The following is a 24,790-nucleotide window of genomic DNA, read 5'->3' on the forward strand; positions in this document are numbered from 1 at the left end:
ATGCGTGTGCTGTGAAAATGGCTCAGCAAGGCTGCCCTGCTGCAGCCCAAGCTGGTTTGGGCTACCTAGGAAATCCTATTAAGTCAGGAGTGTCAATACAGCATGCACAACTTGGTGCAGAGGGACTATTTATAGCTTCAGTAAGAGTATTGTGTGCACAGGACTTTTCTTTCACACCTAATCAGGGACTTTGACAGATTCACCACCTTTACCTGCTCAGCAGCTCGCTGCCAGACCTCTGAGAGCACCAGTGTTTTAGCTGGAAATCCTGGTCATCTTCTAAGACCAGCTGAGGGCCATTGTGGAGGAGGAGGTCATGATTTTCCACCTGCCTCTGTGCACATCTTGCCCTCTCCTTTCTCACTGGGTTCAGCCATTTGGCTCCTGGGGCATGCAGTGCCCTGCTGTCACCATGAGCCTTGCTGTGGGAAGAGGAGGGTTGCCATATATATGTCAGTGATGTCATTAAATTGCTGAAGCTCTTCTCAGTGATGAGTGCGCTTTGTGGGGTAAAATGCAAGAGTTTGGAGGGACACAATGTGGCAGAGCTGCAGGGTCTGTTACAAGGTGAGGTGCTTGGTCTTCATGGGAAAGATGATTTATGCACCCCGTCAGCAATGTTAGTTCATGGGGTTTTTTGGGTCTGCCTGGGGACATAGGAAGGACTCACCTATAAGAAGTTTCCGGGCTGGGATAATCCAGCAGCAGAGAAAGAGCCTCCTTTGTGAGTGTGCGTTCACACTCTGGTTTTAAGCTTTGGTATTTGGCAAGAGCACTGATGGCATGTCAAGGAATTGCCATGAATTAGTTTCAAAATAACATAGCACTGAGTGAAGCACAAAGAACAAAGATAAACAAGAACCTGTTCCTTTCAGCAGCTGTCCTGGGCTAGGGTCCCTGCTCTGCTGCCAGCCCCCTGAGATCCTGCCACAAAGTGCAATCCAATGTGTTAACATAGTGCATGAGCTTTCTGCATGCTTACTGCATTGCATCGAGTGAGTTGATTAGAGAGACCCTTGATTTTACTGGGTTTTTATATTCGTATTGGGAGCTATTTGTCAGTCTGCACAAAAATCTGATTAGCTGGGAATTGCTGGCCCTCTGGTATATGTTGACCTATAAAGTGAAGGATGCAGCAATAAACACAGTCATCTGGGCTGCTGGAGAAATCTGTAGGATTCTTTGGAGGCTGGGAAGGAGAGGTCTTGACACTTAAATGCTTCTCCTTTGGGAACTTGACAGTGTTTGGCATGGGGGCTCTGTGCCAGCATTCCTTGAGGGGGCTGGTAGCCTGTTTCAGCCTCTGGTGCTGCTCTGTGCGGTGCCTGTGTCCACCCCTGTGGTGAGACAAGAGGGAGTTGCCTTGTTATGGGTTGTCTTGTGTGGGAAGGGAGCAGGAGGCTGGTGTCACTGCAGTATCAAATCCACCCCGTTGGCAAAGAAGTGAGGCAGAGCCTCAGGCAGTGGGAAGGAGGAATATGCTGCTCCTGCAGAGCAAGGAAATTGTAGCTGACTGGTGCTTCTGCAAAGCTTCCTAGCAATAAGCACACTGCTCCTTGCAGCGTGTGGTTGGTTAGTTAAGTAGGTTTAAATTCAAGTCTCCTTCAGGAAATGGGGCACAATATAAGGGTTTTCCTTCACCCAGCAAACACACCTCCCCATTGCACTGTGTAAAATAACCTGCAGGTCTTAAGCAAGGGGATAATTAAATTTGGCACCAGGCACCTTGGTGCATTTTCAGAGGGTGCTGGTTGGGCACTGTAAATACTTGGATAAAGCACGGACAGAGTGGCTAATGACACCTGCAACAGCCAACAATGACGTGTTTTGAAAACCCAGTTTGGCTGGTTGAGATGAGCCAAGAGGCAAGAGTGAAGCAAGGGATGGTTGTTAGCCAACATAATCTGCTGTCCTAAAGCCAACGACTTACCATGTGTTTGTTAGGTTGGACTGGGAAAAGACGTTCAGCTTCAGCTCTGCTTCCCAAAATATACAAAAATGTTTGCCAGCTTTTCCAAAAGATTTTTGAATTAATTAAGTTATCTGCAAGGCTGCATTGAATCTACCTTTTATCCTAGTGCAGAGGAGCACACAGTGGTTGTAGTGACCCAGCTGTCTTAGCTTCCACCTTTTCATATTCATCTCATTATTGTTGAGGTTGTGGAGCAAAGGTTATGTCTTCAAGACTTGTCATGCTTGAAGCTCTCCAGTCCATCCTCGAGCTGCTGTGCAAACTCACCAAATTCTTCTTGTCTTGGAAGTAAAAGTCAGTAAGTCTAAATTTGAGGCAGATGCCTTCTTATGATTTACGGTGCCTTGTTTTATCTCTCAGGTTTGCTTTCATCAAAACTGATGGCTTACACGTGCTGTCAAAGCAGTATGGTATCCAGCAAGTAGTGAGGGCATTTTACTGCCTGGGATGAGGCATTGACAGCAATGTCAGGGTGGAGCAGAGCTGGCGTGGCATTTGCAAGTGATCACACATAAAGCCAGTGCTGTGATTAATTAGTGTTTTCGGCACTCTGAAGCAGGCATTTCTGTATTAATAATGTTCCAGTCTAAGTGGCACTCTGCTGGCATGGAGTTTCTCTTTGAACAGAAGTTGAAAGCAGGTAATTTTGCCATTAGAGCCTGAATGTGTAGCCACATCAGACTGTGGGCACAAACTGGGTCTTTGTTTTAATGTATTTGCTCCTTGAAGGTTTTTGTCTCTGATTCAGAAGTCTTGCTGCTCAAGCTGTGCTGACCTAGTGGCCCCCTTCCTTTTAAAGAAGGTGATGTTTCAATAGACATTTTGGAAAAAAACAGAGGATCTTTCAACTTTTTATTTTAACTTTGAGGGAAGCTCTGTACCAGAATTTCCCATGGTGAATGGGTGGTCTCCTCCTCACTCCAAAAATTCAACCTGTGGACTGCAAAACTATCAGCTGCTGGGAAACTCTTTAACTCTTTCCACCTGCCTGCACCTCTGAAACTAAAATTTAGGGTGTTGCTTGAGATCCTGTTACTTGTTTATCTGAAACACTCAAAGATGTTACAATGATGTCTGAGGAGCTGCAGAAGAGAAGCAAGAGCTAACTTCGGTTAGTAGAGATTCAAAGCTGTGGTTGAACTCGTGGGAAGGGACTCACAGTCCCACACTAGCTCTTCATTCTCCAAAGAGTCTGCAGTGAATCTTTGGAAGTGTAAGCTGCAACTTCTGCCAGTGCTCCTGGATGTCCTGGATGGTTTTGGGAAGGAGGGAAAGGGGGAGACAAGCTAAGAGCAGAGCCACTCTCTTCAGGCTTTGCATGCTTCATGGAGAGAGTTACTTCAGTGTTTGAGAGACTCTTATTTTGCCAGTGTAGAAACAGGGATACTGAGGGGCATAATGGAAATCTGTGGGGTGATGTCTGCTCTACATCACTGCTCAGGAATTTTTGAGTGTTGGAAGGATGCAAAATGTAAAACCCATCACTGGGTGGAGTGAGCATGAACATGTGGTTTATGCATGTGGTTTTGCTTTTTATTTAAGGGAGAAAAAAAGAAGTTAAAAATAAACTGCTGGTTCGCCTCTGCTTCCTGGTTCACCCAGGGCTGCGAAGGAGCAGGCGAAGGGATGGGGTGGCCAGGCCAGCTGGGAGACCCCCCTGCATGAGCCCAGGACGTGTGGAGGGATGAGGTGAGGGGGTGGCTGGAGGGCAGCCAGTGGGGAGTGGGGCTGGTGATGTGGGGCTGTACCTTCTCTGGGTGCCAGGAGGTGACATTGCCTTCAGTTGGTGTCTGTCCTGCTCGGGGTGGCTGCACAAAGTTCATCTACACCCATAAATATTTGTTATGGGGTGAATGTTTAGGTCCTCCATCATTCCCAAGTGTGCGTTTTGGCAGTGAGGGAAGGGGGTGGCTTTAAACCCTAAGTCCCAGAGAGTTAGTTTAGAGGTCTGGAATGGCTTAGAGGTCTGGGTGAAATGGGTGAGCAAGCAGAGAAGTGGTGAAGCCATCAAAAATGTATAATGTAATGGCAGCCTCTTGTGCCAATGTTCCAGTGGGGCATTAGGGTGGTAACTGGAGCTAAAACTGGGCCTGAGAGCCACCAGGACACTGTGTGACACCAGCTGTGCCAGCTGCAGAAGGCTTTGCTCTCCAGGCAGGGAGGAGCAATGGGTGCTGGGGTGGTTTGCTGAGCCAGTTCTGGGAGAGCTGCAGGGAAGGGAGAAAGGCATCTCCTGGCTGAAGGGATGGTGCAGCTGTGTTTGTCAGGAGTTGCCCCAGGAGTTTATTTTTGCATGAAGGATACTACATTTTGTGGCTTGTTTGTTTTGGAAGAAAACCTAATGATGCTGTGTAGGCAATATGCAGGTGATGAAAATGTTCATGATACTAACGTGTTTATGTATAAGTTGACAAAAGCAATAGGAAGTTGTATTGTTTTCTCTGCTCTTTACAGGCAGGGTTGAAATTCCCTGAGGCTGTGGTCAGTAAGGTGTTGTGGAGCCTGTTTCTGGCCCAAAGCTGCCAGCAGGGGCAATAATGTTCTCCATGTGAACTAAATTCATTTTACTCCACCTTGTTTGAACCTCCATGAACCAACCTCACTTGTCTTAAATCCAGAAGGTAATGATTTGGAAAGATTTGTCTGAAAATCCTCCTAAATTTTATCACTGATTTTGTGTCATTAGTCCTACCAATGTCTCTGTATTTACATTGCATATTTATACTTTACAGCTTGGTAGTTCTCAGAGGTTGAGAAACCTCCTGGAAAAATTTGCACTGAGCACTGAAGCAACCTGATGGGGGAATCGGTGGCTTTGTTCCTCTGTGATCACAGTTTTCTGCCCTGTATTAATGTATTTTTCCCCCGCTTGGAGGAGATGGTGCTTGCAGGTTCAGCTGTGGGCAGGTGGAGTGGCACCAGGAAGATATGGGCTTGCTGAGAAGTTGGTTGCATACCTGACATGGCTAATGAGAAGCATTTTAAAAGCATTAGAGCATAATGGATATACATCTGTATGTAAAAGGTACTTTAAAAAGAGCCTGGAGGGGTTGCAGGTTGCCCATCTAGCTGGCAAAGCATCTAAATGTCAGAGCTGCATGGGGAAGCCTCTTGCCATATTTGGAACTTTTCTGAGCAAGAATTAAGTTGATGGATGCAACTTCATCAAAAGAGAAACGTGGCTGGTGTGGTGCAACTGGGCAATCTTTCCACCAACTTTTTCCCTAAATAAAGTCCAAGCCCTGCTGGCTCTGTCTCTGTTGCATGGCCCCGTGGGGATGCTCTGGGCTGTGGCCACTGAGCACCAAAGCACCCAGGGAAGAGATGCTCCTGCATTGACTGGAGTGGTGGCACGAGGGCTGGGTGTTTGTTTAGTGAGGGCTGCCATCGCCTCATCCTTGCTGCTGTTGCAGCCCAGGGATGGCTTATGGCTTTTTATGAACTGTAGCCTGTCCATCTGCTTGCTTTGCCTCTGTGGGGGGAGAATTTGCTCTAGCAGAGGGATGCTTCTTGGTGTATCTGGCAGTTTCAACTCACCTTGAATTTTGTGACTAATTGCTGCAGCAATTGAATTTGGTGTCAGAAGGCAGCCCTGCAGTCATGCATGGTGGGAGGGGATAAAACTAATTTTTCTGTTTAGCTCTTTGAACACTTCTTTTAATCTGGCTAGTTTGGCCGATTTTGTTGTTAGCTGGTTGGGTTTTTGATATTTTGAGGTGTGTATGTGTTTGTGGCTTTTTTGTACTTAAGGAAAAATAATAGTCTCTTGCCTCTTTAATGTAATGTAATTAGATGGCAGAGCAAGCTATTGAATGGCTCTGGCTAAAGCTGTGAAAAAGTATTTTTAACTTCATGCTGCTGTATGAAGGATTTTCCTTTTTCTGCCTTTATGATGCTGACTGCCCTTTTATATTTTAGCATCTGTTCGTGTAAGAATGTGGAAGGAAATGAGCTGGCTCAGCAGAAACTGAAACCCAAACTAATCTCACGCTGTAGTAAATGCTCAATAGTTCTCATTGTCTGTGGCACTTCGGCAGTGAATCCAGGGGGGAAAAAAGCAAAACCAGCATTAAAACCTGAAATAGATGGCAGAGAAAACACCAAAGCCTTTCTGTTGTTTTCCCCAGCATCCCGCAGGCTCCACATTGGTGCCCGGTGAGCACAGAGCCCAGCAGCAAGGCACTGTGCTGCGGCTCAGGGTGCCGGGCTGGTCCTGCCGCCGGGATGCTGGAGCCTGGCTTCTGTCACCTGCCCCAGCGGCGGGACAGCCATGTCCTGCCAAAGCTCCTTATGAGCTTTGCGAGGCTGGCTGCCACGCGTCCCGCAGAGTCCTCCCGTCCTTTCACCCCGTGCTTCCCTGCTTACATAACTGGCTTAGGCATTACACTCCCTGCCCTCCTTGCTGTGCCTTCAGCACTCCTGCATCACTCGGCCTCTTTGTTCCAATAAATAGCTTCCCAGCCAAACTACTCCTTAGATGAGGCTGGAAGTGTTTTGAGGCAGAGGCACCAAGTTTACATTCTTGCCTGTTTAGTTTTGCAGATCTGCTTCATGCCTAAACTCACTGGGATTATTTACTGAAAATATGTGGAGGAGAATAACATTTCTCATTAAAGAAAAAAAAATCCTGGTAGCTTGTCAACTCATGATGCTTTCTCTGGTCAGAAACTGAAAGTGAAATGGATTTTTTTAAATTGATTTATCAGACTGAGTGAAGTGTAGAGATTAGTAGAGCATAAACAGAAGGAAGTGAAGCAGCTCTCGAGTGTTTCAATGATCTGAGTAGCTAATTTGTTTAGCATGAGTTGTCACTGAACCTTCAGTTTGGCACTTAGGGTTTCAGTATGTTAAGTACACATAAAAAAACATGGAAATGAAGTTTCTGCCTATTGTGGTCCAGTGTAGCTGTGCATACATTCTTATCCCTCGTGCGGGATTGCTCAATCCACGTTGGTATTCCCCAGCTGGGCTTTTCCATGCGAGGTGTTGACATGTAGGAGGGAGGTGTTCCTGACCCTCTGCTCTGGTGAGACCTCACCTGGAGCATGGTGTCTAGCTCGGGAGCCTTCAGCACAGGAAAGGGCATGGACCTGTTGGAGCGAGTCCAGAGGAGGGTCATGAAAATGGTCAGGGGGATGGTGCTCCTCTCCTATGAGGAAAGGCTGAGAGAGCTGGAGTTTTTCAGCCCGTAGAAGGCTCCAAGGAGACCTCATTGCAGTTTTTCAATATCAAGGGGCTTACAAAAAAGATGGAGAAAGGTCTTTGCAGAGGCCTGTAAGTGACAGGACAAGGGGAAATGGTTTCAGACTGAAAGAGGGTAAATTTAGATTTGACATAAGGAAGAAATTTACTGTGAGAGTGGTAAGAACTTGGATCAGGCTGCCCAGAGTTGTGGATGCCCCATCTCTCCAAGTGTTCAAGGCCAGGCTGCATGGAGCTTTGAGCAACCTGATCTGGTGTAAGGTGTCCCTGACCATGGCAGGGGGTTGAACTGGATGATCTTTAAAGGTCCCTTCTGACTCAAAACATTCTGTGATTATGTGATTATTTCAGTGTGATCTGGTGCCAAAATTTGCGTTTGTTTACTGGTAAAGGCTAATGTTTATACTGTGCTTTAACAACTGTTGGCACTACTGCTTGATGAAGGTAAGCAAAATTCCTCTGTCTGAGTGGAAAAAATGTTCTTCAAGTTAAAGACATGAGACCTCTACTATTTTCAGTCAGAGTAAATTTGATGATATTTAATGGACTGGGAGGCACCAGTAGGAAAAAGGACCATAACCTTTTGAAAGAAAGGAAGCTTTTTTTATTTTTTCTGGCTTGCCAAGCATTGCCATTTATCAGGCAGCTCCACTTTATCTCTAGCCCATCTTTAGACCTACTAAGGACTGACTTGAAAGGACTCTCCACCTCATCAGTGTAGGGGTGATGTTTACCGCAGCAAAATGTGTTTCTGCAGCCAGCTGCCTGGCAAAGCAGGGAAGTCCCATCAGCTGCCTTTCAGCTTAAATTACCCATTTTTTGGCACAGCAACAGACTCTTTTTGGCCCTGTACATGGTGCCTGGCATGGCAGAAGCAAGATCTCAGCTGCCACGTCTCTGCTTCGCAGCAGCAGCCCTCCAGCATCCTGCTTTTGTGTTGGGGCAGCCACTGGCAGGTGTGATCCCCCTTGCAGAGCCAGAGAAGCAGGCTTTGCTGCTGGTTAACTTTAACCCATACTAGCCTAAGAAGTGCTCTTAGTGAGAAAATGGGAGCTCCCACTGCTTGTATGGATGCTTGAAACTAGGTTACTCCTGTCAAATGCAGTTTGGGCTGGAGTGTGTGCATGCCATGGATTTCTCCTGGAAAGCTGCAGGCTCAGAAATGCTGGCAGACACAGCAGCATCAAGAAATTGGATGTGTTTTAGTGGGGTTATTTGTAGGTAGAGAGTGGTGCTCTGTTTTTGAGGAGCTCTGCCTGAGGCAGAATCCCAGAAGCCCCTGTGGGTTCATGGTGCAGCCTCGAGGAATGTGCTGCTGTAGCTTCCTCCCTGCTGGAAAGAGCAGTGTTGGTGGAGAACCAGTTGCTTTCCATAGGAAAGGTCACTATGGAGGGTTTTATGCATACACAAATTTTATTCAGTGGCATGCTGAGACATTTGCCACGATTCACATCCCAGCAGTGCTGGGCCATCAGAGCGAGTGCCTGGCTGAGCAGACCTGTGCTCTGGCCAAAGCAGCCTGCATGACCCACTGTACATCCAAACACCATTATGGCATAGCCCAAAGTTTTGGCTAACTTGGACTATTTTTGCACAGCTTCTCCCCATCCATTTGCTTGCACAGTGATCCATCCAGAGGCACTTTCTCGTTTGCAGAAGGTCATGTTGTGTTGCTCTGGTGCAAGTGCTGCTTGGAGCTAGATCCCTGTGGGCCCACCCATGGATTAGAGCAGCAAAGACACATTTCTCTTGATGTAAATTTTTTTAAAGGGAAAAAAAGTGGCTTTTTCAGCGGCAAATCTCTCATTGACTACAAGCACCATGTGTCTTTAAGTGTGCATGAACACATTTGCTGAACTGCTTCTGCTTCCCCTATAGCAGATCTTGAGCCTCCTCACACTCCAGGTGGGCTACAACCTGCTTGTAGCATTCAGGGGTATTTTCAGTCACCATTTTCACTGCTTAGTAAAGGGGAATTTTTTTACTGTATTTTCAGGGCAAACTGACTAATGACCTTTCTGTTTGTTTCAGCTGTTCCTCTGATGTGGCAGATCTGAATCTCACCCTTTATGAGGGAAAAAAGCAACTTTCTTTTAAATAAAATAGAAATATATGTGTGCAGTACACAGATCCTGTTGAATAGCAAATAGAGTGATTGTGGTCTCCCCTAGTTGAGGGTGTGGTTACATTTGGTTGGTTGGTTGGTTGGTTTTGTGCAACCCTGCCATTTTGTTTATAAAACAAATAGGCTATTATTCCCTGTTCATGCACTGGATGAGTGGTAGAAGTGGTTCTCCTCAGTCACCTGACACTAAGAGCTGGAGAAAAAAGTGGAAAAATCCTTGTATGACTTTCACTACTAGGTTTTACATGTGGAGATGGTCCAGTAATATGCTGGGTCACTTACTTATTGACATTAGTTTTCCTCTGAGCTTTACATCTTACCCATTAGACCTTCTCAGCAGATGGATTTTGAAGCTCGGCATTTGGGGGTCACATATCTGGTGCCATGACCCTGCCATTTGCCTGCAACATGGAAGAAGATCAGGATGTCGTTCTGAGAGAGCAGGGTGGCCGTGAGAATGGCACAGAAAAGGCATGAAACACAGGGCAAGTCTGTCCCTGAACAGGGGAGAAGCTGCTCACTGGAAGCGTGGAGGAGAGTCCAGGCAGAGCTGAACACAGATTGACCTAAGGCACTAAGGTCAAAAGGCAAATCCCCTTCTTGGAAGAGTTCCCAGTGCAGATAAGGAAACTTGGTGTTGAGATGGTGCGTGCAGTGCCAGGGGTCAGGAGGCTGTCACTGCCCTAAGTGCAGGGGAGGATTTCTGTGACACGGGAAAGGACACTGTGTGTCTGAGAGTAGCCAAGAACCACCTGGTCAGCTAAACCAGGAGAGCCAAGGCTGGTGTGGGAATCATGGCTCTGTCCACGTGTCTAGCAGAGGGGAAGTTCCAGAGATGACGGAGTCGGGACCAGAGCAAATGTGGTCACCAGCATTGAATACATTTGAACTCAAGTTAGAAGATGATTTTGAGCCAGTAGAAGAATGAGACCTTTACTGGGGTGGTGGGAGCAAAGCCTACCTGGCTTTTGGGATAAAGCTCAGGAAGAAAGTAGCACTGCATCTGCCATATCAGGGCCTGAACATAGTTTTTCCAAGAGGAGCAGCTCATCTTCAGTAATATTGAAAATAATGAATATTGACTGCAATAAAGTACAAGTATATTAAGATACATCCAGTCTGCCATAGCTTTGTACAGAAGCCATTAGGACAAAGCTGAGTAACGGAAGCTTGGAAACAACAATAAATAGGGAAATGACCCATAATAGCCAAGTTGAATTTGCAAGAGCAGGGGCACTCAGCATCTTTGCTTCAGTGCATGCCAGTGATGGATATGCCACCTCTCCAGGGCTGGCACTTGAGCAGGTCTTCCCCCTCACTCTTGGCTGCAAATTTGGTGTTGGCATGAGCTGCTTCTTACTCCACCTCGCCTAATTTCAGCCCAAGAGGGTCACCTCCTCAGCTGAGTGCTCATCAGCTTGCCATGGTGTGAATTAGAGAAAATCCAGGGATTTTATAAGAACAGTACTTTTACTGAGGGCATTTTGCTGTACAGTGAAGCCAGAACCTGGCAGATAATTGTTAAGAGAAATAGTTTTGACTCTTTTGCTCCTTTGTAAAGCAGGACAGGAGTTGATAACTTTCCCTCCCAAGTTTGATCAAGTGCAATTTCAATGGCTGTCTCAGCAGGTCAATATCACAGATGTCTGTTCCAAACTGGTGGGTAATTGCTTTGTGCAAAGCCATTAGTGAAATAATTTTTTCCTACGGGAATGTGAAGTTTGCTTATTCAATCCCATTTCAAAGCAATACCATTTCTTACTATACCAGAAATGTGCGCACAACTCAGTTCTTTCTGACCTGACCACAGCTTTCTTTTTGTTTTGAGAATAAAATTTGTAGTATATTTTTTCCACATTTTATCTTAATCTGTCCAGGCTGATATTTTCCAAACCCGTGGTTTCCTTCCTTCTCTCCCTTATTTTCTGTTATTAAATCTTCCAGCCCGTTGAAAATACCAGAGTTGTAAATTTGAGCAATTTTGGCACAGCAGAAGAGTTCTTTTATTGGGTTGTAGGCAATGGGTGTTCTAGCAGACTGAGGATGGGTTGAAAAACAACAGAGGCTTCCTGCTGTGGGCTGATGCTCAGTTTGGACAACAGGGAAGATGAGGGTTATTGTAAATGAATATGTACACTAAAATGGACAGATAAGACAATTTATGTGGTACAGTACAAAGCAAAGATCTCAATGCTTTGCAACTATTACTGTGTTTAGGGTCTGCTTCTGTTACATCCAAGCAAAGTAAATATTCCATTGGTATTTGTTAGGAGGAGGGTGGTTTTTTGTCCATGCCAGTTTGCTCATCAGTACTGCTGCCCAGCCTATAGCCCAACCCTGGCTCCAGTGTTCATGGTCTGTGTGTGGGACCATGTGAGAGGCAGGAGGGAGGCAAGGGGGGAAGGTCCCATGTGGCTGCAGAGGTGGGGAGGGAGGAAAGGAGCTTGAGGGGTATGGAGCAGGTGGAATGTCTCTGTCCATGAGAATTAGGGTGCTGCTGCAGCCCTGTAGTCCATACAAGAAAGGGCTAAAAGGTAAGTAGCTCTGAGAGATAGCACAATGTTGAAATGGCATTGCAAACTGTAAATGTACACTTTGATTTACCTTTTTCATCAAAAGATGTGCTTGAGAGGCAAGTCTGGCTCTGCACCTTTGGTGGCAGAGTTGAGAGCCCTGTATTGAGGTTTTAGAGTCTTTTTTGTCTAGATGATGCCAGTCACAATGGGACTGTGGGCAGCCCAGCCCTCCCCCACTTCCCACCAGCATGTTGGAATGGCAGTGGAGCAGCCCCATTCCCTGGGAGAGCCCCATCAGCCTTCAGCTGGGTGCCAGACAGACAGGACTTTCTTCCAGCAACACGCCCTTTTGGTCTTCAGCAGAGCTTCGGAGGAGGTTTATTTAAAGCCCTGGTCCTTTCTGTGGAGGAAGTAGGAAGCGCTTCCTCCCTGTAGATCTCTATCCAAAGCTTTTGTCCACTTTCTTACAGTCCCACCCTGCTTGGAGTCACTCCAAACCCCAGCACACCAGGGCTGTGTGCTATTGTTCACCAGGGTCGTCCTTAGCTGCAGCTCCTCTCCTTTTCCAAAACACAGAGTTTCGGCACCAAAATGCTCTGCCCTGGGCTGTAGGATGTATAAATGCCTGTCTGTCTACCCTGCCCCACTGTCCCTCCTGCAGCTGGAAATGTCAGTGTTGCAGAGGAAGTACAAGGGTTGATCTTCCTTTGGGAGTCTGATTCTTGCTGCTCAGTTTTAATAGTGAAACTTAAAGGAGGTCTCAAAGTAGGTCTGACAAGTCATGATCTCTGTAATAGAGGCTCAAGAAGCTAAAAAAATAGTGTTAACCACAAGAATGTGAATGCTTTCAAGGTACTATTGCCTACTCTTTTCAGAGCAGGGGGGGGGAAATACAGGATTAATTCTGTTCTGCTGCATTTATCTCAGAGGAGTCCAGCAGCAGGACCATGTCTGTGTTTGCAGAGGGAAGAAAGAAGAGTCTGAATGACACTCAGGGCAGAGTGTCAGCCGGAGGATTTACCTGGTTCTTCCATGGTCCAGATTGCCTTCAGCTGAGCAGATAAAATATCATCTTCCTCTGGCAGGAACCTCCTCCCCAATGCCAGTGTGACTCCAAACATCTGTATCAGTTGTGGAGCTGAGTCCTCTGCCCCTAAGGGTGGTACATTTGCTGGCCTTCCCTTTTCAACAAATGTAGTGCCAACAAAGAGCTGTTAGCAGGCTTGAAGGCAAAGGGAAGCAGCCTTGCTGCTGTGTGTTGAAAGGTGATGTGTGCACGTCCCAGGAGAAGGCATCACTTCAGAAACTTTCAATTCCTGCACTATCCTCCACCATCAGAGTCCTCCTTTTAACCACTGCTGCAGCCTTTAAACATTTTTTTCCTGTTCCTTTCAAGAGGAAAAAATAAATGATAAATTATTGTGTTGATCTTACGCAAATGCTGCATTTACGGAAAGATCTTGTTGACATGGTTTCTCGCACAGGATACCTTCTCCTCCTGCAGAAAAGTTGCTGAAAATTTCCAGGAAAATAGATAATGTTATCCTTGGGGAAAGGAAATATTAAAAAAAAAAAAAAAAGCCAGCCTGGTGTGAATCTAGTGTAGATCTTGGTTTGCAAAAGAAGCAGAATTTGGTTTAGTAGGATTTTTTTTTTCCCTGTTAGAAGTGGAGCAGACTAGTAATTGATACCAGGTGTAGCTTAGGGTCTTTTCAGAGACCAGACTGATAAATTAAGAGGTTACAAAGTGGCTGAGGTCAGTATCCTGGTGTGGCCATACCCGGGAAAGCTTATCTGTCCATGCCCTGATATGTTAAAACCTTACGGATTAGGTGCTCTTTTTCCCATTTGCTAAAATGAAGTTCATGAAGATTCTTCCATCTGAGAAAGCGATTTTAAGGGGTATCAGGAGCAGATTTTCTCCCTCATCCACTTCTCACATGACCAAGAATGTCCATCTTCAACATGACTGTTGAGAGAAGGCGCATTTCCTGTTTTGCAATCGAGACCTTCACCGATGCGGCACAAGGCGGTGGGACAGGATGTGCCCCACATGTGGTCTCAGGTGGAGGTCAGCTCTTCTCATCCCACGCCTGTTGGGATGCTTCCTGCTTCAAAACCATCACATCTCCTTCCTGTTGCTATACCTAGTTAGGGAGGAAAATACACCCATTTGGCCACTACTGGCATCACTTAGATATAAAATTCAGTGTGATTTGATTTTCCATTTGCTTCTTACCCAGCCCGCTAACAGGGGCTCAGCTCCTCTCACCCGCAGTGCTTGGAAAAGCACATTTGGTGTGGGTATTGCTGGGGATGGAGCCCTGTGGTGGAGGTTAATGAGAAAAGTGATGTCTTGAGTGCAGATTGCATGGCTTACTTCAAGACGATTTGCATTGAAGTGTTAAATGCTACACAGAAATGCCAGAAGAGAGAAAGGGTTTTCATAGGGCTGTTTGTGGTGCCCCTAAGAATACCACTGTCTCTTCTTTCTCCTCTGATATGGGGCACTCCCTTTCTTGGAGACAGACATCTTCTGCATAATTTATAGTGAATGCACTTAAGAGCAAATCAAATTCTTGAGTCTTCAGGATTGATGGAAGTTGCCACTACTGAATGTGTGAGCTGGGACTGGAGGTGTTCTGTCATGCTGCTGCACCAGCCTCCTCTTGCCTTGGTCTCAGCTGCTGGGAGAGTCCAGTCAGTGCTGTCTCTGACAGCTCAGTGAAGGGCTGGTGCCCATTTTTGTATGGATTTTAGAGAGACTGATCACAAAATCATATGGTCTGCTGTTTTCTGGAGATAATTCTCCCATTTTTAATGATGGAAGCTGAAGTGAGAGAAGGTATTAGTGTATCCCTGAGCATCACGCATGGCCAGAGACATGGTCTGTCATATCACTGCAGGTAGAAATGGCCCATTGTGTTCAGGATCCACCTAGCAGGAACACCAATGCTCTGCTCATGCCAGCGATCCTTTGGTCACACCCTCAAGGCACTGCCTTGGGCAAACGCCCACAGTGCCCTCGCAGGTGGTTTCCTGTGGGGAGCCACCAGTCCAGGTATTCCTTGGCATGGGCAGTCCTTGGCACCCAGGGAGGACAGCAGGACATTGCCCAGAGGGGTGTCCACATCCCAGCATAAGTATTGCTGTAATTCAACACAAGGTGGTTGCCGTTGTGTTCTCAAGGCACGAAGGCTGCCCTGATAATAACCTGAACACAAACCTTGCATTGTGTTCCTGGAGTGATGCATTTGTCCAGGGTGTGTCCTGGAGCCGTGGCTTTCCTGCACAGGATAGTAGTCACTGCAATTTTGGCTCCTTGATTCTAGAAATGAATTTTAGAAAAACCCCTGAAGATTGGTACAGCCACATGCACCAACTCGAGTAATATCCTTAGCTATTGCAGAACTTGGGCTGATGCTTACCAGCAGAAGATTTGGTCTTCTGCTCCTCAAATTGCTGCATCTTGCAGAACCAGGTTCCTTCATTATGGGTGGAATGCTGTTCTCATGTAGTTATTTCACTCTCAGTTTTTATTGCACAGGGTTTTTACATCTCTGTAAGGAAAAATCCAGAACACTTAAACTCTAGGTTTGCTATTAGATTTAAAACTTCAGTGTTTTTTTCCATTCAACAAACTGGAAAATAAAGGTGTGAAACAATTTGATTACTGTTATTGGTGTTTACCACTGAAGGGGAAATAGAACACCTTTTTGAGAAAAATTTTAATTTAGTGGAGTGTATTTTCACAAGGAATTTAACTAGTGGCTTTTGAAGTGATGATCAAATTTTAAAAAAGGTACTTTAGAAAGCTAGATTAATAAAATAAATGGATACATTTGTATTAGATTTAGTATTTTTGGAACAAAAAAACCCCTTGTATTAGTAGTAGAAATTGCTAGCAATAGCTGTGTATTTGGAGGTTGAACATGTTGGTGACAACCTTTCTCTTTTGGTTGATTTTTTTTTCCCAGTGTATTTTAGTAGTTTTAGTTAATGTTGAGTTTTTGTTAAAGGTAGCTAGTTGGCATATCTCCAAAGCCACATTTTGCAGCATCTTTTCACTAAGGATATGCCTACTAAAGAATGCTTTTTTAATTAAGTAAAACAGTTTCGTTTCACTCTGAAAGCAAACCCAACTCTTCCCTGCTTTGTTTCAAATTAGCTACCCTGAAATCCCCTTGATTCCTCCAAGCCCCATATCTTAGCACATACCTGCAGCTGGGGAAGGGAAGGATATCAGATCTTTTCTTTGTTTTTTATTTAGGCATCATTAGCAGTGAGGATGGTTTTGCAGACCATGCCTGAGGGCTGATTATCATCTGTCATTGTCTGGTTAGCAAGTGTCATTGTCCCCAAACTCTCCATCTTCTGCACGGGAGTGACTCTGATGCTGCAGAATTTGCTCAGGTGCCATTGCCTGGCTCTTGTTAGTGCCAGAGTTTGGCTAATTCTTCTGAAATTGAATCTGGGTTCCTTTCTCCCCGGGCTGTGGTTATTCTGAAGACAATTTTTCTGTGATTTACCTTCATCAATTAAATAAATGCATCATAGGAAACTCTTAAAATCTGGTGACAAAGCAGCCCAACTGTGCTATTTCTGTGGTTTTAATTATATCAAAAACATAGTGCCTTGAGCTATTCTTTTCTTCCCTTTGTCTTCCCTTTTCCTAAAAATGTTCACTCTGATTTCCCAGTTCCCATCAGGCACCTTCCCCTATCCTACAGGCCAGCACTCACTAATTTTTATTAAACATTTTGTATCACAACAGTGTATTCAGTGAACATGACGTGAGTTTTTCCTCATGCAACCCAGCCTTCTCAGAAAAAGACCTTGTGCACTAAGACATTGTGCAGACATGTTTTCCTTGATCTACAGTATTGTGTAAACAAACTGTAATTTTTTTAAGCCTTGCCAACTTTGCACAGCATCTGAAAAAAATAGCACTAGCTGCTTCTCCCTTGGTTTTGTTTAAAAAAAAGGACAAAGGGAGGAGATGAGGAAAATCCACTCATGATTTTCTTTTCCTGTCTGCAATCACAAGCTGCATTACTGCCCAATCTGCTCCCACCCAAATTAACCCAATTTCCTAATATACTTGAAATATTTCTGTGCTTTTCTTACTGCATTGGGAATATTTGCCCTTTACAGTAATGAGCTCTCCTCCCTGCGCTGGAGAACATCATGGAGAGCTCCCCAGGGAACTGCCACTTTTCTGGTCCCAACATGGGTCTCATTTCTTACTTGTTAGCAGCAATTCATGAATGTTTGGGGGTCGTTTGTGTTTCTTTTGTTCCTTTTCATTAGTTTGTAGCCGTGTCCTCCATGGCAAACTCTCACCTCCTGCTGATGGGGTCAGTGCTGGTGGGCACAGCAGATAGCAATGGATGCAGCAGATCTCAGCATCCCCTGGCTCCTCGCTGTAACTCCAGCTCCTGGAAAGGTCCTGCCACCGTGATCTGCAAATGTCTCTTCACCACACACTTATAATCTGAATATAAAATGGTTTTCAGGTTCATGTACTGATGCTTGATGTCAGTGACTAACCGATTTTTCCCTGTAAAACAGGAATATAATCCTGAATAAAGTGACTTCAGTAGATGGGAGCAATCCAGACACCTGTAAGTGAATTTCTTATGTTTCAGCTTTTGAAGCTGACTTTATGAAGTACATTACTGCCAACCTGGAAATATTCCTCTCACATGGCCATTTGCAGGGTTGGAGTGTTTGTAATTATATCTTTCTTTGGCAAGGTGGGGGGTTATTTATAATGGGTTTTCATCTCAGATATGGAATCAGGTTTTCAAGACCACACTGTTCCTGAGTACGTGTTTGTGGATAAACTTACACAGTAAGGTGGCTTGAGGTCTCTTTGCCAATTCATTCCACATTTTGGAAGGACATTCAATGGGCATACGTGAATTGCTACTGAGTTTCCTGAAACTGAAATGTACTAGATGGTACATGGGGTGGTCCTTCCCCTTCACCTGCTGTTTTTAATAAACTTCCGAAATGAATTGAACTTGAAAGTAAATTGCAAATAAGCAATGTGTCTTACATAAATAAAGCATAATTAGTCACTGAAAGTGAAAAATTTAAAAAGACTATTTATGTATGTAGAGTGGTCCTTTCACTTGTCAGGTTTCATTTCTCTTTCTATTTCCCCGAAGGCAGCAGCAGAAGCAGCTTCAGCACCTCTTCACGCCAGCCTTTCGCATCTCAAACCCTGCAGGGTTTGAATTTTTCGCGCCATTATTGATTAATGTTTTTCTTATATTTCACTGCTTCTATTATTAGCTTTTCAAGAGGTGCAGATACGCCCTTCTTTTCAGTTCAGACTTTATCAAAAGGTGTTACTTTTGGCCCCGTGTCTGCAGCCTGGGAAAGCGAGACAGGTGCTGCAGTGGCTGCTATGTGGGTGTCAGCTTTTGCCGCAGGGCAGGAAAGAAGTTCACATGAGTTTACCAGGCAGGACCAGATATCTATAGCAACGTATTTGTATATCCTGTGCCTTCTGTGTTGCAACGCTCGTTGCTTAGGATACGGACATTAAAACATGTAACAAAATCTGCTCTTCGCTCAGTGGTTCATTATCTGTCCCAGCCCATGTAACTGCGCATTTCCCCCCCCAGCTCAGGTCAGAACCGCTGACCAGCCCTCGGCAAAACATGGTCCAGAGGATGTTGTTATAATCCTGTTTTGAAGCCTGTTGCTACATGATCTGTTTTACCTAAACATTTGTCACTAGCTGGGGTGTTGGGGAGCCCATCTCCCTCTTGCAGCTCAGCCCATGGGAGCTGCAGGCTTTTAAATACATCTGTGTGTTGGCTGAGTTGGTGTGAGCTTGTGGTACCAGTGCACAGAATGTATTCTCGAGGGTGTGTTCCTCAGGTGTGGCAATGCAGATCTTTAGTGGCTGAGGCTTACATTGGACTACCTGTGGGAGGTTCTTTGTGGCGTTTTGGTTGGTTGGTTGGTTGGTTGGTTTTTATTTGTTTGTGGGGATTTTGTTTGGGTTTTCGTTTGCTTTCTGGTTGTTTTGTTTTGTTTTGTTTTGTTTTAATACAAGAATTAAACTTTTAAAAATAGAGCCTCGGTGACAGATCTGATGCTTTAGGTCTTTTAATAAAAAAAAAAAATCTTCCACTGCTGTTGAAGTGGTTCTTGCATTTCAGACCAACCCAGAGCAGTGTTTGCTGCCTGGCTTATGCTGTTCATTTTCTCTGGGCTCCTGCAGTCCTGGAGGCACTGTGCTGCAGCTTCATGACTGTAACAGATTTGACACACTTATTCTGCTTTATAAGTGAGCACTACAAGAGAAATGGTGCTACACTTCCCCCCTGCAAAGCAGATTGCTCAGATAATATGAAGAGTATCTGTTCTGTTTCTCTGTGCACTCTTTCTCAGCTGGAGAGCACCTCTGTCCTATAGACAGGCATTTCATCAATTTTCCTCTTTTTATTAGCACTAAATTAGTATCCAGGGGGGTTTGCACAAGGAAATACATCTCTAGGAGCTGTTCCTCCTTTTGCAGCCGTAACTGATTCACTAAGAGGATCCCATCATGAGCTCGTTTCAAGGGGGTTTTGCTTTCACAAGCTTTGCAGTAAAATGCTGTTTTGGTCTCCAGCTTTCTGGGTGACATGGTCAAAGCACACTTCTACCGGCTGGAACTGGTGGTTGACAAGAGTTCTTGTGAAAGTGGGATGTGCTGAGGTTTGTTACAAGTATTTCAAATACTTCAGTGCGTGGATGCTGACAGCCAGTCCATCTGTTGGTAAAAACACAGAATTGCTACTTTAGCTGTTTCAGACTTTGCCACACTTACCCCAGTGCTGCATAACTCTGTGTTGTGATTTAACCCCAGCTCCCAGTGGGATGAGGAGGAGAAATGAGGGGGGAAAGGTAAAATCTGTGGGTTGAGATAAGAACAGTTTAATAACTCTAATAAAATAAAATAGTATTATAATAATGTGGATAATAATTGTAATGAAAAGGGAGGTAATGAACAGAGAGAGATATAACACCCAAGGGAAAAAGGTGATGCACAGTACAATTGCTCACCACCTGCTGACCAGTGCCCAGCACATCCCTGAGCTGTGATCAGCCCCCATTCCCAGCCACCTCCCCCCAGTTTATATTCTGACCATGATAGTATGGAGTATCCTTTGTTCAGTTCAGGTCCCCTGTCCTGGCTGTGCTCCCTCCAAAATTGTTGTGTACCTCCTCACTGGTGCAGTATGGGAAACTGAAAAGTCTTGGTCTCGGGGTGAGCACTGCTCAGCAACAACTAAAACTTCACTGTGTTATCAGCATTATTCTCATTAAATCCTAAATACAGCACTGTGCCAGCTACTAGAAAGAAAATGAAGACTGTCCTAGCTGAAACCAGGACACCAGTGTGTGTCTTGCCCTCAGTAAAAGACCTTTTTGCTCACCACTAGGCTTTTGCTATGACATTATTGCTGATTTTTTGTAAGCCTGGAAGGACAGAGGTTACATTCAGGTGGGAGTCCTCTGACAGCTTGATTTTGAGCCTGGCTAGAATTGCAGGCAGGTAGCAACACGACATAATTTTAACAAAAATTTTGGTGTGAAACTGGAAAACAAGTGCATCTGCATTCCCCCTGTTTAAGCCTTGTATGGCTGAGCATCTCTTTCATAGGCAGTGATTGACTTGCTAAGTCCTCAGGTCTGCATTTAGACTACCAAGCTTTTCCTTTTTCCACCTCAAGGGCATTCCTGTGACTGTTTTTCTTACTGCTATGACAGTGCCAGATGCTCTGAGGGCTTTTGCTTATCAAGGTAAGCAGCGACAGACCTTGCTGCAGTGTGTGTGGCATTGCTTCCCTGGATTTCACCCTGGTGTGATGGGAAATGAGGGAAAGGCACGCTGTGCTGGATTTAAGTCTGTGCTGACTGCCCAAGGCAATGTTGGGTGCAAGGATGTCTCTCCTGCCTTGCCTTCTACACCCACTGCAGTGAGTGATTGAGCTGGTAAAGGCTCGTTAAAAACAGAAAACAAAAAACACAAAAAAACCCAAGCAACAAAACACAGCCCTAATCACAGGACTGACCAGAGCATCCCAGCCCTGCTCCCTGTGATTTCCATTAGCAGCCATGCTCTGAGTGGTCTTGTGGCTAAATCAGCCGCTGAGCCTCTGGAAAGTGATTTGATGAAAGCATTTTATAGCAATCGAATGAAATGTCAGTTGGATCCCAGCAGCAGGGGTTGCTGTCATGATTAATGAGATATTTAGGCATTTCATTTTGAAGGAGCTACCTGCAATACAATTTACATCAAAGGTGGTTTTTTTAGATGGGCTTTAATAAATTAATGTTAATGTTGGTTATTTAATTATTCGCGTCAAATTGGTTACAACTGCAGGATTGCATTTGGGCTGAATACTTTATGGAGCCTTTCAGAAAGCTCATATGCAAGAAAAAGGTTGTGTTGAGAGCATTGCACATTTTCTGTTATAAAGAGATGTGAAAGAGGAGGAAGGGTTGAAACAGCCTGTAATCTTTCGATTGCAAAGATTGCTTGAGTATAAAGCTTTTGAAGCTGATAGTTAATGAGCATCTCTTCAAATAACAGGATGTATCTACCACTAGAAGTAGTGATATCTAGTCAGCAGAATTATCACCTTACCTCTCTGTTGCCTAGGGGTCTCTATTTTTAAGGGAACAGGAATAATAATGGTATTATAGGAGCAGGGAGAAATGTCATTAAACCTTTTCAAAGCTCTTTTAACTACCAGTTGAAAGTTTTGCAATCCTTAACCCTGCACATCAATAAAGCTGAGATAATTTCTGCTTAAAGCCCAGTGCCTGCATTAAGTGGGCTCTACTGTTCCTCCTTCCCCTCTCCCAGGGAATTCTGAGGCAGTGGTTGGTGAGGCAGGGACTGCTTTTGGACTGAGGCACTGGTTCTTACAAAGCACCTGGGAATCATGAAGTGAAGGGGCTCACTGAAGGATGGAACTGAAGGCACCTCCTCACCCAAGGACAGAAACACACTGTTAAAATTTCTGCTGTTTAAAAAAAAGGACCACATCAGATCCATTATTTGCTCCAAGCTGCTCTTTTCTGCAAATTGACTTCAGCAGAGTAGAATATTGTGTTTTCTGCCCTTGGCACTGCAAGGATGACTATCTGGAGCAGAGAGGATTCAAAGATGGAAAGGCAGTGGCAGTAGCTGAGAGTTAGTGGTTTAACTGGAGGGCAGCCTGGTGCTCTCCTAGGGGTGATGCTGGCAAGACCAGGAGCTGTAGCATCCCTGCATGTTGGGAGCAAGCAGAGATATGTCAGGTATGTCGAGCAAACTCTGCAATATACTGGACAAAAATAAAGCTTTGGAGTTGAAATATTGGCAGCTTTTCTGGAAAACAGAAGTGCTAATGATAACACAGTTTTCTGTTAAGCCAAATGCATTGAACTAACGAGCAGCTGGCTGGGTGTTGTCTTCGAATATTAAAGCCACAGAGCAGGATGTGGATTTTTTACATTGCTGAGGCAATGCAGAGACTAAGTGGAATACAAATAAAACAAGCTTACATTCTGCTCTAGAGCAACTTATTTTTTGCTGACCTTTAACGTTTTAAATTTTTTAGGGTTCTTATGCATGCCTGGAATTTTTACTCTCTGGGAAGTGCTTAGCCCATATTTTTCCTGGTCTCTGCATGCTTTCCTGCTCAGCTCTTGCAATTTCCAGGTAGTCTGCAGTGTTGCCTTGTTACTAACCTGTCCTCTGCACTGGGTCTGAGTGAACCCAACAGGCACAACAGGCTGTGCAGAGAAATATCATTTATGCAAATCAGTCACAGGGGTTTGGATGTGACTTTGTGCACACTTTTGAAAAAACTTATTGAATTTAGGGAAGGACATACAGCTCAACCTCTAGCTTGGCAGCACAGTTCGATATTGCTGGGTAGCCATGACAGACTGCAAGGGGTAAAAGCCAGAGATTTTCGAGGTTTTGGTTTTTTTCTGTTGTTGCCTGAGTGCAGATTGACCATCTTTCATCTTGCTGAAGGAGCTCTTCTGTTGCTGGGCAGTCTTGCCTTGTGTGGCACAGCACGGGCATTGTCAAGGGAGAGGACAGATCCAGCCCTCTCCTGACATCCTGATGAAATCCTGAATTTAAATGCCCTTTAGCCAATGTTGGGGAATATGGAACCTCCTGAATAAGCTTTTCTAAAAGTATAAACCCCAGTAAACCTGAAAAGAGTTGCTTTGCCAAATATTTTGCTTTAAAAAACCCTATTCTCTGATTGTCTGGGAGGGCTGGAAAGGATGAAATCGCTCGTGCCAGGGCTGCTGTTGCAGTGATCCATCTGCTCATGCTGCCTCCACAGTTGAGAAAAAGAGGGAGAGGTCTTTTGGGGTGCTGCTGTTGAGCATGGGCTGTGCTGAGCTTACCCCTGCTGCACCCTCCTGTGACCCCTGGGGTGCCACAAGCAGCACCGACCAAGCCCCACTGCACTGGGAGGTTGCTGTGGGGCAAGGGATGCAGGGAGGGAGGAGAAGCTGTGTAAGCTAAAGGGTTTCGAAGAGCATCTGGACAATACAAACATGACTGGCACAGAGCCACCTGCCCTTCCTGCTCCTTGTTCAGCCGCATTTGCTTTCACTTTTGAATAGATGAATTTTTCTTTTCATCACTGCAGCTCTCCCTGCCCACTCCCACTCGATCATCGCAGCAGATCAGCCTGTGTAGGAATCCAGAGTTGGGCATCACAAGCCACGTAATGGAGGAGTGGGATTGTGGCAGAGAAATAAAATACTGAGCTTTGTTATTTCTCATATAATAAGGATTAATAATAACGATATTTCCCAGATAGTTCCTCCCAAACCACCTTCCCTTCCACAGCATATTAGCCACTGGGAGAGCCTAGAGGAGAAGAAAGGAGGCCAGATTAAATGAGATCTTTTCCTGGTGATTTATAGCATCCTTTTTCTCCTCTTTCCTCCCTTGCCCCAGGGGCTCTGTGTTTCTCACAAGGCTCTACCTCTCCCCAGCGCCTCTCTGCCTAGTGGGGCTGGAGCTCAGGCAGATTTTCTCTTGCCTTGCAGCTGCTGAACCCGGACCCAGAAGAGGATGGGGAAGCAGAACAGCAAGCTGCGCCCCGAGGTGCTCCAGGACCTGCGTGAGAACACCGAGTTCACAGACCATGAGCTGCAGGAGTGGTACAAGGGCTTCCTAAAAGATTGCCCCACGGGCCATTTGACTGTAGAAGAGTTTAAAAAAATATATGCAAATTTTTTTCCCTACGGCGACGCGTCGAAGTTTGCGGAGCACGTCTTCCGCACTTTTGACACCAACGGCGATGGGACGATTGACTTTAGGGAATTCATCATCGCCCTGAGCGTCACCTCCCGGGGCAAGCTGGAACAGAAGCTGAAGTGGGCGTTTAGTATGTACGACCTGGATGGCAATGGGTACATCAGCCGTGGGGAAATGCTAGAAATAGTGCAGGTGAGGCATCGTCTCTGTTGTACATCTTACTTGTGTTGCTGTAAACTCTTCACCATGAGACAGCTGGAGCTGGAGATGAAGGATGTGCTGAGCTGGGTCACTTGTGTCCCCAGGAGGTTCCTGAGCCCATGGTCCCCAAACCAAAGGGACTCATGGTGGGACCTACAAGGTGCAGATGAGAAAAGGGCCTGAGACATGAACAAGGCACTTGTGCAGTTGGCCTGCAGCCAAAATTCTGCAGCTCTTCCTGGGGGCTTTTTAATGTGATGTTCATGGGATCAAAAAACCCTAAATGCAAATTCTATTGGCCTGATTAATCTCAAAACTAATGCTTTGAATCTTCAAATCTGAGTCAATGTGGACTCTGGATGAAAGGCTGTAGCTTGTCTTTGTCCCCCGAAGGCAGAGGATATGTGAAGGACAGGCTGCAGTGGGGGCGTGCAGGGCAGAGTCCCTTGTGCCCCTACCCACGTGCTGGTGGGGGTTTGGCCTCG

The 24,790-nt window shown here is 45.4% G+C and overlaps 1 protein-coding gene across 3 annotated transcripts in view; it reads left to right on the forward strand.

Annotated features, from left to right (window-relative positions):
- Nucleotides 1–24,790, forward strand: part of HPCAL1 (hippocalcin like 1) — a 63,413-nt gene that overhangs the window by 33,518 nt on the left and 5,105 nt on the right. For all 3 annotated transcript variants that reach the window (XM_085056849.1, XM_085056847.1, XM_085056848.1), the window contains one exon: nt 23,894–24,296. In XM_085056849.1, coding sequence (XP_084912975.1) covers nt 23,919–24,296 — 378 coding nt within the window. In that variant the 5' untranslated portion in view covers nt 23,894–23,918. The remainder of the gene's footprint in view (nt 1–23,893; nt 24,297–24,790) is intronic.

Source organism: Lichenostomus cassidix, chromosome 3, assembly GCF_008360975.1.
Source record: "Lichenostomus cassidix isolate B80296 chromosome 3, HeHo_3.0, whole genome shotgun sequence".
NCBI classification, from domain to species: Eukaryota; Metazoa; Chordata; class Aves; order Passeriformes; family Meliphagidae; genus Lichenostomus; species Lichenostomus cassidix.